The following is a 12,847-nucleotide window of genomic DNA, read 5'->3' as shown; positions in this document are numbered from 1 at the left end:
GAGAGAAACCATGCTGCCTTTCTCTGAACAGTAAAGTATGTGTTCATGGAAAAGTTATGAGATGATGAAGTATTACTATTGCAGAGAATATGACATATTTATTGTTTGGCTATAAAAACATCTTATCAATTTAGATATCAGATCTTTGACCCAGGCTCAAGTCCCCAATCTACCACTGAGTTGATGAGGTATGACTTGGATGAATTACATTCCAATGTTTTTATCTATAAAACAAGAAGAGAAATAAATAGCAACTGCTCATTAGAGCTGTTTTGAGGTGCAGACATTACAGCAGTGCTTGTCCAATTAGATACTGTTCTCAATATCTCCTTCAGTGTCTTAACACTGAACACATGCATTCTTCTGTCCTTCACATTAAGAATCAAGAGACAAAACAGAAATCCAAAATGTTTTTACAAGTAAGGAGATTAGGCCAGTGAGATGTCAAGTCTCATGATCTGCATTGGATCCCTGGTAGAGACAGAACTCCCAAAAGTTGTCCTCTGACCTCATACACGCACCCACAAATGAACACACATATACACAAACAAGTTTTAAAAGTGGAAGGGAATTGATATAGTCCCTGCTTCTGATCCTATTAGAGTTAGCTTGCTTCAGAAGCTGCTTGCCTAAAAGACAGGCACACATTTGGAGATATCTGGCACAGATTTCTTTCTCCCTGGTGTGTCTTTGCGTGGAAGGCTCCCAGTCTCAGGCTTTCCTTCATTTTCGCTTCAGCTGCCCCGTCTGTCACCCGGTCATTGACACATGCTCACTATTGTTCTGGCCTTCTGCTGTGAGTAGGCATCCTTTTCTCTTGTGCTGGGTCAATGCCGCTGCTGGGGTTTGTTTGTTTGTTTGTTTGTTTATTTGAAACAGAAACTCTTGCAGTCTAGACTGAACTCATACTATATAGCTGAAGGCTGGCCTTGAACTCTTGATTATCCTGCCTCTGCCTCCATCCCAAGTGCTGAAATTACAGGTGTATGCCCATGATAAGCTTTTTTTTCCCCTTTGGGTGAGACAGTGTGATGGCTATTCTGGGTTGTCAATTTGACTACATCTGGAATTAACTAAAACCCAAGCTGCTAGGTACACCTGTGAGGGATTTCTTCTTGATTCGGTCACTTGAAGTGGGAAGATCAAGCTTAAATCTGGGTCACCCCTTCTGGTGGCAGCCTATATAAGGGGCATGGAAGAAGGAAGCTCTTGCTCCTTGCCTGCTGGGCCACACTCATTGGCTAGTTCATCCTTCCACTGACTTTAGAGCCTACTTTAGGATCTCGACACATACTGAACACCAGCTGAGACATCCAGCCTCATGGACCAAATAAGTAATGGATTCTTGGACTTTCCCTCAGCAGACAGTCATGGCTGGAATAGTTGGACCATAGCCTGTAAGCCACTCTACTAAATTCCATATATATAATATATATTCATTCTATCAATTCTTTTCCCTATAGAACCCTAATAGTGTCTTGTCTGTGGCACTGGTTAGCCTTGAACCTGAAGCAGTCTTCCTGCTTCAGTCCTAGAGTGCTGGGGTTACAGGCTACAGGCCTGTGCCACAGTGCCCAGCTCAACGGCATACATATGTCATGTAGATGTCTTTTTTCACTTGCCAGAACTCTCTCCCAGAAGCTCTGCTAAGACTCCTAAGACCTGGGTTGTTCTAGTTGCTAATGGGTACCAAACATCAGCTTCCCCAGTCCTGCCTTTGAAAGCGTTCATAGGTCTTACTGATATATTATGATTCTCTTGGTTGAGAAATCTGGAGCCTTCAGGCAGTGATTCAAATGTTCCCTATGTGCTTTATAACAATTCAATATTCAACACGTCTCATTAATTCTAAATATGACTTAAACTAATAACTTCTCATTTATTTTGCCCTCAGGGTACTAATTACGAAATCAGAAATCTCATCCTTCCTCCAGAACAGGATGGCCATGTGCCTCTCTCTGTTAGTAAAGAGCTCTCGATTTTATTATTGCAAGACTGCTCACAAAGTCAAGGTAGGACCTCTTTTCACTGGTCTTGTTGGATCTCCGAGGTTCATCTCCCTACTTGTTTCTTGCCTCCTTCATGATGGCCCTTCCTCGCTTTAGACACTCTTGTTCAGTGCATTCAGAGCAAAGCTTCAGCAAAATAGACCACCTGATTATCATGGAGATTATGTACCAAACTGGGAACTGGAGACATCCATCAGTTAGTCATCAGATCTGCAATTTCAAATAGCACTTAGCAGCATGAGAAAGAATAGCTGAACCCTGTGAGAAATCTCTGGAGGCGAAGGCTTCACCTAGGAAGTGGCAGCTGAGCGGGGAGGAAAGGACAGAGTGTGCCAGGGACCATTTTGAAGAGTCTAGACTAGGACGAGAACCAGGACTGTCGTCATACCGGTGCCTGCCAGTCTCGCAGTTGTTCTCTTACAGAGGAAAGGAATGGACAATGTGGATAATATAAAGAATGAAAATGGGCCCTATTTTGATGTGAATCAATTAATGACTTGAACTGTTAATAAAAGAGATTCAAAGTAGAAGATGGGAATGTTGTACATGATAAGGTTGAAGTAGCAGTAGTAACATCATACTCCATCCTTTAAAGAGAGTATATTCGGCTTTAGCCAGGCACGGTGGAACACACCTGAAATCTTAGCTCCCTAGAGGCTGAGGCAGGGAAGCCTTGCCATGAATTTCTAGGCCAGTCTGGGATACACAGTGAGATCCAGGCCACAGGCTACAGAGTGAGACCCTGTCTCAAAAAGCAAAGCAGAATATTTAGAGAATTTTAGTCTCTGTCCTACCAGCAAATGGACACCTATAAAAGATCATTCACAGCTTTAAAAATTCCTGTTATAAGCCAGGTGGTGATGGCACACACCCAGCACTCAAGTAGTCTGAGCCAGGCAGATCTCTGTGAATTTGAGGCCAGCCTGATCTACAGAGAGAATTCCAGGCTGTTACACAGAAAAACCCTGTCTCAAAAAAAAAAAAAAAAAAAAAAAAAAAAAAAAAAAAAAAAAAAAAAAAAAGCCAAAAAAAACAAACAAACAAAATCCTGTTATATGTTAGACACTGTGTTAAAAATTTCTTGAAAAAAATTTCCTACTATTATCCCAACTTTACAGGCCAAAGACGAGGTACAGAGGTTGCTTATTCTGTTAGTAAACAGCAGAAGCATGACCCAAAGCCACAAGTGGAGGCCCCTATGCTGACCTATGAGCAAGAGAGAGTTAATAATGTACAACTGAGTCTAATCCTTTGGCAGGAGGGACCAGCTGTGGAGCCTGGAGCGGAGGAGTATCAGAATTTAGTGACCTAATCATTGAATTCAATCCCTTTCCTCTCCCTCCCTATTAATAAACTTTTTAATTATATCCTGGCTTCCATATAGATTTTTTTGCAGGAAGATAATGCATTGACCAGTCTACATAGGCATTTTGGTCTAGTTGGCAATTTTGCTACTCATTGTGAGTTACTCTTAATGGCTGAGCCATCTCTCTAGTGCCTAAAACAAGTAAAAATTATGAAAGTCTTGACTATTTTCCCATGAAGGGCTAGTCTGAAAAACAACAAATAAGAACAAAATATTGTATCTTTTGTGACAACGTCAGGGATGTGCTCTTGGCCATGGAGAAGAGCCTGCTTCTCCTATCTTCTTTGTTGAGGATCCAAGCACAGCCCAAGAGCTTCCTTTGTCTTCCACGGTGCCTTTCTCCAACTCCCACCTTTCCACTGGCACACACCCTAGAGAGAAAGGCTCCTTGCCGTTCACGATGTACCTAATTTTCCGAGCCATCAGCAGCGGAAGCCTGTCATTCGACTTCACGGTATCAAGCGCTTCCTAGGGTAGGAGCAGACTGTTCGCTAAAAGCCGATGTTCTTCACAAATGATAGATCCCAGGAGCCACCAAGGACACCAGCTCCAGGCTTGCCCTAAGGCTGGTGCGAGCAGATGCCCGACCCTGGCCTCACAGTGGCTGGCTCTGTGCATGCAAGCAGCTCCCCACTCCACTCTTTGTTGGCACATGCTTTATTTCACTTTTTCCTCTTAATTCCTTTCATGGGCAAAACTGAGGCAAATGCCAAGGTTTGAAAGGGAGAGTGTCATGAAATCGAGGCCATTTGACCTTGACAAGCGATCTGAAGCACATGGCTAGCGCCCTCCCCAACACACACACACACACACACACACACACACACACACACACACACTTTGTTCGATAGTCTCCTGAAAAAGATTGATTCAACATCCATTTCTCCCTCCGAAGGACGGAAAGCCAAACCGTGCAAGGTCAGACTTAGGACAAAAGAGGCTCTTGCGAGGCCTCGGGTCCACGAAGCCCGGCCGGGGAGGGGGGGGGTGGAGGTAGGGGGGAGGGGAGGCTGGCAAGTGGCACCCGTTTTTAAACAATACAGCCATCCCGTTAGTTGCCTTTACAGTCGTTTTCACCGGAGCAGTTACGCGAGCAATGACTAACAGATGGGCCAGAGCCCCTCGGGATCTCTCGCCCCCGGCAGGGATCCGCGTAGGGTGAAAGAGGGCCGCGCACCGCCGCCTCCGCGGCCAGCCAACATGGCCACCTTGCTATGGCAGAGGGGCCACCCGGCGCCGGTGCACGAGGCCCGGGAACGGCGCGGGGAGGCAGGAGAGACCCCGGGCTGGAGCGTCACCGCACAAAACGGCCGCCATGCCCCGCCGCCGCCGCCGGGGGGCGCGCGCGCGCACGCGCCGGCGGACCTCCGCGGGCAACGGTCGGAAGGGATGTGCCACGTCCCCGCACAGGGGGGAGCCCGTCCCTCGAACCCAAGTCGCCTTCCCCTCCGGCGTCCATCGTGGGAAGGGGCCTAGAAGCCCGGTCTCCTCCCGTCCTCACACCTCCATCTACCTTAACCCGCCGAGACGGCTGACTACGGGCCGGAGGCGCGGTTCCCTCCGCTGTCGTCGTCGTCCCCCCCCGGCCCGGCGGCAGAATGGTCCGGCTCAGCCCTCGGCCGGGGCGCCCCAGCCTGCCCACCCCGGGCCGCTGGCGCATTGGCGCGCGACGCCGAGGGGCGGGGCCCGGGCCGGGCGCGCGCGGGCGCCGCTCTATAAATACCGGGCCCCTTCGCCCCGCCGCTCCGTGCGCTCCGAGTCTCCAGCCTGCCGAGAAGCTGAAGCAACCCTCCGCTCTGCGCGCTTCGCGGTGCCCTGCCTCGCCGCTGCCCCGTCGCCTCCGAGTCGCGTTCTCTCCCCGCCACCACCACCACCGCCGCCGCCATGAACGGGCAGCTCAACGGCTTCCACGAGGCGTTCATTGAGGAGGGGACGTTCCTCTTCACCTCCGAGTCCGTGGGGGAAGGTCACCCAGGTGAGCGGACGGGGGGACTCGGAGCAGGGAAGGGCGGAAGGCTGGGGCCGGGGGCCGGGGGCCGGGGGCGGGCCGGGACGGGACAGGGGGGCTGTCGAGGCCGTGCGGATGGGTGAGCGCAGCGCCGGCGGCCGCGCGCCTCCCTCGTGGCGCGGCGAGCTTGCCGTGCGTGGCCGCCGCCGCCGCTCCCCTCCCCCCTTTTCTCCCATCCCCATCCGGCGGCGCGCCCCGGCATGCGGAAGGTTCCAGCAAACGAGAAGGGCGGGGGCCCGCGGCAGCCTGCGATCGGCGCGGGGAGGGCCCTGTTTCCTCTTTGGTCCCGTCGTCTGGAAAAAAAAAAGCTCCAGTGGGCGACCCCGCCCCGCGTGCTCGCGTCCGGCCGTCGGGAGCGCGCGCCCCGCATTGCAGCGCCGACCACGTGTTCACCGCATGTGGCTTCGGGGCGAAGCGGAGCTGGCGGGGGGCCTCGAGCTGCCCGACCCCTGGGTTTGCAAGTAGGGGGCTGCGGTCTCCAAACGCCCTATCTCCATGATACATGGCTTCCGGCCACTGGAAATGCTTAAGAGTATGGGTGGACATGTCCTCAGGCCTTCAAGGTGACAGGCAGCCGCCGACTAAATATAGCGCGAGTTAGAGAGGGCATCCCTTATTTGGAGGCTGCGTGAAAAGGATGAGGAGCATGAATTAAGTGCAGACTCCCATCGCCTTAGGTTTCCTTTTAAAGTCTTTCCTTTGGCGCTTTCCCTCGACTAAAGGAGGATTTTTTTTTTCACGTTTCTTTTGGCTTTGTCCACTGAGCCGCCATGATGAAATGGGTTACAATGAAGCTATTTTCGGGAACTTTGGGTCTCAGACTCAACATACCATCTAGTAAACGGCATGCAATTTGAGTTGCTTCTGTTAAAGGGTCCACAGTAATATACTTACTAACTACTTAGTCTGATGGAAGAGATGATTTGCTTTTAGTTAGTGGCCTAATTGATGATAGAGAACAAACCCAGGAGGATCTTGATGAATGAAAGTCGAGTGTCGCTGTGGTGGGTTTTTCCTCAGGGAAAAAGGGGTACCTCCACATCGATTGAGCCGCTCCTTGTTACAGTTGATTGGGTCTTAAGGCTCTGGCCGCAGTACACGTTTTGGAAGGGTGTAGTAACAAAATCCAGGAGACTGGTGCCAGGCATGGTGGTACACTTCTGTAGCGCCAGCATTTAGAGTGTAGAGGCAGGAGATTAAATTTGAGGTTAGCTTGGGCTACATGTTAACACCTTTACAAGGAGAAATTGAATATGCTATAGAATGCATTTGAACAGTTTCCTGTATCATCTCTTGCTGTTACTCCTGTTCATAGTTTCTCGTTTCCCAATTAGGTTAGTGTTCTTTAAGGTCTACATATGGCCTTGGTTTACTCAGAACCCCAGGCACAGAAATTTGGTACTAGTTAGAACTTGAACTGAGTGGTTCTATTAATAGGGAAAGTGAACTGTTCTTTTAAGAAATAGACCTGACAGTTGGCTCTTTTGGTGGGTTAAATTTGTAACAAATTTTAAATGTGGGGGATGAAGTAGAACGATTGATCTTTAAAATACTGTGAAGTTATTTCATGGGGTAGGCTTTGGGATTTCAAGATAATCACCATTTCTACTTTGACTTGATTAATCTGAGAGTTTACGTGGCCGTTCTGTTTATTATTTAACATAGAAAATGGTTTGGCTGGGAACTTCAATTTTCAAAATAATTGAAATACTTTGAGGTGGAACTGAATTCATTGTAAGGTGTAAACTATATAGTGGACTAGAATGGCTTAAATATGCTGAATGAATGTTCTGGCTTTTGGTGAGCACGTGTCACGATATTCAGGCTAAAATTCCAAGTTTTCAAGTAGCATACATCCCTGTGTATAGTAATTTTTATTCTGGCAAATAGCTCCTGGTAAAGCAGTGCTTTTATTAACAGTTAAGATCTCATGTTAATGCCATGAAGTAGAATTGTTCCCTTCAAAGTTATGTGGGTGGGGCCAGTGGGATTGCTCAGTGGGTTAAGAGTACTTGGCTGCCAAGCCTGTTGAGATCAGAGTTCAGTCTCTGGGATCTGGGATACATAATGGAGAACCAACTCCTCTTAATGTTGTCTTCTGATCTGTACATGAGCACCATGGCACAAGTGTGAGCCAGGATTATACAAATAATGCTGTCTTTTATTTTTACCATAAAAAGTTCTAGCCTAGAATGGTGACACATGCTTTAATCCCAGCATTCTGGAGACTGAGTCAGAATTGCCATGAGTTTGAGCTCAGACTAGGTAATAAGCCGAAACCCTAGCTCAAAAAACCAAAATGCTCCAGAGATTTTTCTGGTGTAGGTAAGTCTATAATCTTTTGACAGCATGACAAGATTTTTGTCATCTACAAATCCACAGCTGTACTTGGCCCTCAAGGTAGACATTTACTGTTAGTTACATTATAGATGGGGTTAACAGTAATGGTTAAACTGAATCAGGAATTTTTATTTTCCAGATAAGATCTGTGACCAGATCAGTGATGCTGTTCTTGATGCACACCTTCAGCAGGACCCCGACGCCAAAGTGGCTTGTGGTGGGTACACAATACTTGTTTATGAATGAGAAAGAGGGCATTTGAAGCAAAGTCTGTGGTGCTACTAGCTACTTGGGAGGTTGAGGCTGGAGGGAGCAAGTTAAATGCCCGTGTGGACAATTTAGCAAGACCTTATCTCAGAAGTAGAAAATGAAGCCCAGGGGATATAGCATATACAAAATGGATTGAATTCTTCAACTTCTCCCACCACTAATATTTTAAGTAAATTTCTGTTTTATTAGAAACTGTTGCTAAAACTGGAATGATCCTTCTTGCTGGGGAAATTACATCCAGAGCTGCCATTGATTACCAGAAAGTAGTTCGTGAAGCCATTAAGCACATTGGATATGATGATTCTTCCAAAGGTATGTTCTAAATATTTAATTTTCTGTAAACTCATTTTTGCAGGCATAGAATCTGATGCTGGCCGGAGAAGCTTCTAGAATGTTGCTAGTAATCCTTAACTGATTGCAGTTTTACCATATCCTCTCAGCTTTCTGATCCAGCCTATTCTGTCTTCTAAAAAGTGTGACATTGCGTGCAAAAGCAGTATCTTATCCTACAACTAATATACAGACTCATGTCAATAGAGAGGCCAGACATGATGATATACCTGTAAATTGAACTTCTGGAGGTCAGGCAGGAGTTAGCTGCTTAGTTTGAGGCCAGCCAAGTTAAAAACTTTACTTCAAATCATGTTAGGGAGGGGGGCAATAAGTGAATTGTGTGAATATGATCTCTTAAAATAGTGAATTGTAGATCTCTGCATCAATATTTTTTCTCTGCTTGATCCTTAGCCTTTTATTTATTCTCCCCACCCCCACAGAGTTTCTCTGTGTAGCCCTGGCTGTCCTGGAACTCAGAGATTGTTTCCCTCTGCCTCCCAAGTGCTGGGATTAATGGTGTGCATGTGCCACCACCATCCCGCTACCTACCCTTCTTGTAAAAAAAAAAAAAAGTAGAAGTGTCTCAATTGCTAGCAACACAGCACTACTCTTAACACTAAAAGGAAAGATGAGGGTGATTGGAACACCTTGTTGTTTGTAGGGTTTGACTACAAGACTTGTAATGTGTTGGTTGCCTTGGAACAACAGTCACCAGATATTGCCCAAGGTGTTCATCTTGACCGGAATGAGGAAGACATTGGTGCAGGAGACCAGGTATTGTGATAGTTTGTTGGCATCTCTTTTAACAGTAAACCCGAGACTTGGATTGCACTTTCCCATTTCACTTTTCCCATTTCTTAGGGTTTGATGTTCGGGTATGCCACTGATGAAACTGAGGAGTGTATGCCTTTAACCATTGTCTTAGCGCACAAGCTAAATGCCAAACTGGCAGAACTGCGCCGCAATGGCACATTGCCTTGGTTACGCCCAGATTCTAAAACTCAAGTAAGTGGTTATTTTAAAGCTACGTTCATCTCAATTACATTAAAATTCCTAAGTTACTTAATTATACTGACTGGGGAGAATAGTGTCTTTTTGCTATATTTAAACATATAGTAGAGAACAACGCTGGTTAGACAAGTGTTCTGGTCTATTTTGCATTCAAGGTGACTGTGCAGTATATGCAAGATCGAGGTGCTGTGCTTCCTATCAGAGTCCATACAATTGTTATATCTGTGCAACATGATGAAGAAGTTTGTCTTGATGAGATGAGGGATGCCCTAAAGGAGAAAGTGATCAAAGCTGTTGTACCTGCAAAATACCTGGACGAGGATACAATTTACCACCTACAGCCAAGTGGCAGATTTGTTATTGGTGGGCCTCAGGTAATGAATGTATGAGATGTTTTGGTTATTGTTGGTTACTTAGTTTTTGGCTGACTCCACCCCCAGGTCACATAACACACACACACCGTGTCTCGTGTAGCCCAGACTACCCCAATTTCAATGTGTATCTGATGTTAATGTGGCTGTGTGCAGCCAGCCTTTCAAGCACTAAGATTATACATGTGAGCTACTGCTCGCCACATATGTATCTTGAATAGTTCCTAATAGCCTAGTCAAGAACCACTTAGTAGAAAAGATTACATGACTTAAATCCTATAATTTCAGGGTGATGCTGGTTTGACTGGCCGAAAAATCATTGTGGATACTTATGGCGGTTGGGGAGCTCATGGAGGAGGGGCCTTTTCAGGAAAGGATTATACCAAAGTGGACCGCTCAGCTGCTTATGCTGCTCGTTGGGTAGCAAAATCCCTTGTTAAAGGAGGTCTGTGCAGGAGGGTGCTTGTTCAGGTATGTAATGAACAGGGAAATGGGAGAAGGGTATGTATTTAGTAAAATAGTTTATATACTTCCCTATTTTATAACCATGTTATATCACTGACTTTTAGGTCTCTTATGCTATTGGAGTGTCTCATCCATTGTCGATCTCCATTTTCCATTATGGCACTTCTCAGAAGAGTGAGAGAGAGCTCTTAGAAATTGTGAAGAAGAATTTTGATCTTCGTCCTGGGGTCATTGTCAGGTAAAGATGGTAAAGCCTGTTGCTAGTGAGAAATAGGGAGGGTCTGGGCATACATACTAAAATCTGAGGAGAGGAAGGTGGACTCCTCTTTGAATTCCTAGAACATGCCAGGATTTTCAATTGCCTGGAGAGGATCTAGCTGATAAAGTTAGTGTTCTGTGACTCAGTAACATCCTAAAAAGTTCTCCATCTTCAATACTGAGCTTTGTGCTTAATCTTAACTAAGGGTGCTACATTAAGAATTAATAAGCTAAGGTGGGATGATCAAAGTTACAAAGAAAATAACCATAGTGGCCAGTGCTTGGACCTTGGTAAGTATTTAATTGGAATTCCTGTGAATGATAAGTCTTCCTATTTGTCAAGCCAGGGCTGGAAAACAAGAACTCTAGTTACTGATAAGGACTGTGCAAGGAGTTTGGACGCCAGGGAAGTAACAAACACTTCTGCCCTGAACTTTTTTCCTAGCAAGCCCCAGGGAGAACTGAACTCATTGCCAGAGCTCTTGAATGAGTCTTGCTGATTGTTTTGCTTTGTTTTAATTTAATGCTACATATTAAGTTATGGACTTGTATATTCCAGGGATCTGGATCTGAAGAAGCCAATTTATCAGAGGACTGCAGCCTATGGCCACTTTGGTAGGGACAGCTTCCCATGGGAAGTGCCCAAAAAGCTTAAATACTGAAAGTGTTAGCCTTTTTTCCCCAGACTTGTTGGCGTAGGCTACAGAGAAGCCTTCAAGCTCTGAGGGAAAGGGCCCTACTTCCTAAAATTTTCTGTCCTCTTTCAGCTCCTGATCAGTTGCAGTCACTCGAATCAATGACATGAATTTTAGCTTTTGTGGGGACTGTAAGTGGGGCTTGCTATTCTGTCCCTAGGTGTTTTGTTCAACATTATAATGGATATAGTGAGCATAGGTGATCCATGTAACTGCCTAGAAACAAACACTGTAGTGGATAATGCTTTGAAATCGAACCTTTGTGCCCTGTCACCTAATCCTCCAAAGTCCTAATTGCAATTACTTTCCCACCAGATGCTGAAAATGTCCTTGTAATGTGCACGTAAAGTACTTGTAGTTTGACTATAGACTTGGGCAGTGCCACAGCCCTGTCAGCATGAATTTGTAATGTCTTGAGCTCTATTTATTGGATGTGAAGCCCCTTCCCTTATCCTCCCTGTAACTCGGTCATTTCTAATTATGTAGTTCTTTGTCAGGGAGTGTTCCCTATCCAGTCAATCTTGCATGAAACGCAAGTTTCAGTTGGAGCTCTAGCCTGACTTTAAAAAAGGCAGTTACAATTAAACCATCTCCCTGGTGCTTATGCTATTAATTGCCACCTCTTAAACAGCACCAAATCAAAATCTCTCCACTTTTCAGCTGTCTTTGGAGGACGTACGTAATAAGGTTTTATTTAGTAAACCAATCCTATGCATGGTTTCAGCACTAGCCAAACCTCACCAACTTCTAGTCGAGAAGAACAGGCACTTGGCCCCCTTGTGATGTCATACAGAGAAGTCACGGGGCAGTACCTGAGGGTCTGTAGGTTGCACACTTTGGTACTAGGTAACTTTTTTTTCTTTATAAGAAAGACAGTACTCCACACTGCACAATAGCTCCTCCCAGGGTTTTAACTTTGTTTTGTTTTCAAAACCAGGTCCAATGAGCTTTCTGAACAGCTGGTGTGGCTACAGAGAAACCAGCTTCCTTCAGAGAGCAGTGCTTTTGGCGGGGAGGAGGAAATCCCTTCATACTTGAACATTTTCTAATTGCTTATTTATTGTATTCTGGGGTATGGCGTAAGTACAGAGAAGCCATCACCTCAGATGGCAGCTTTTAAAAGTTTTTTTTTTTTTTTTTTCTTTTTTTTTTTCCTCAACACCATGATTCCTTTAACATGTTTCCAGCATTCCCAGGTAGGCCAAGGTGTCCTACAGAAAAACCTTGGGTTAGACCTACAGGGGGTCTGGCTGGTGTTAACAGAAGGGAGGGCAGAGCTGGTGCGGCTGGACATGGAGAAAGCTGACTTGGCTGGTGTGGTACAGAGAAGCCAGCTTGTTTACATGCTTATTCCATGACTGCTTGCCCTAAGCAAGAAAGTGCCTTTCAGGATCTATTTTTGGAGGTTTATTACGTATGTCTGGTTCTCAATTCCAACAGTTTAATGAAGATCTAAATAAAATGCTAGGTTCTACCCAAACTGTGTCCATAAGTTGCTTTCTAAGTTAAAATCTGCATGCATCCCCTTACTGCATCTGCCACCCATTGCCAAAGGTAAAGTTCTCAACCATGTATAAGATAAATCGTGGCTAAAAGTTTGGAGTGGTAATTTAGGAAACCTAGTGTAATATTTTGTACATACCATGGTATGTGTGGAGATCAGGATAACATGTAGGGGTGCTTTTATTTACATTTGCCATGTGAAATCCTGGGAAGCAACA

The 12,847-nt window shown here is 45.7% G+C and overlaps 1 protein-coding gene across 1 annotated transcript; it reads left to right on the top strand.

Moving 5' to 3' along the window:
• The first annotated feature begins 5,107 nt into the window (after positions 1-5,107).
• Positions 5,108-12,606, top strand: Mat2a (methionine adenosyltransferase 2A). Its single transcript, XM_028855175.2, has 9 exons — positions 5,108-5,350; positions 7,863-7,940; positions 8,183-8,305; positions 8,988-9,100; positions 9,188-9,331; positions 9,493-9,711; positions 9,997-10,179; positions 10,278-10,411; positions 10,991-12,606. The coding sequence occupies exons 1-9, from the start codon at positions 5,260-5,262 to the stop codon at positions 11,091-11,093; spliced, it is 1,188 nt and encodes a 395-aa protein (XP_028711008.1). The 5' UTR covers positions 5,108-5,259; the 3' UTR covers positions 11,094-12,606.
• The last annotated feature ends 241 nt before the right edge of the window (positions 12,607-12,847 follow it).

Source organism: Peromyscus leucopus, chromosome 3 (genome assembly GCF_004664715.2).
Source record: "Peromyscus leucopus breed LL Stock chromosome 3, UCI_PerLeu_2.1, whole genome shotgun sequence".
Classification (NCBI taxonomy): domain Eukaryota; kingdom Metazoa; phylum Chordata; class Mammalia; order Rodentia; family Cricetidae; genus Peromyscus; species Peromyscus leucopus.
The sequence above is the reverse complement of the archived record's forward strand: the minus strand, read 5'-3'. Positions and strand labels throughout refer to the sequence as shown.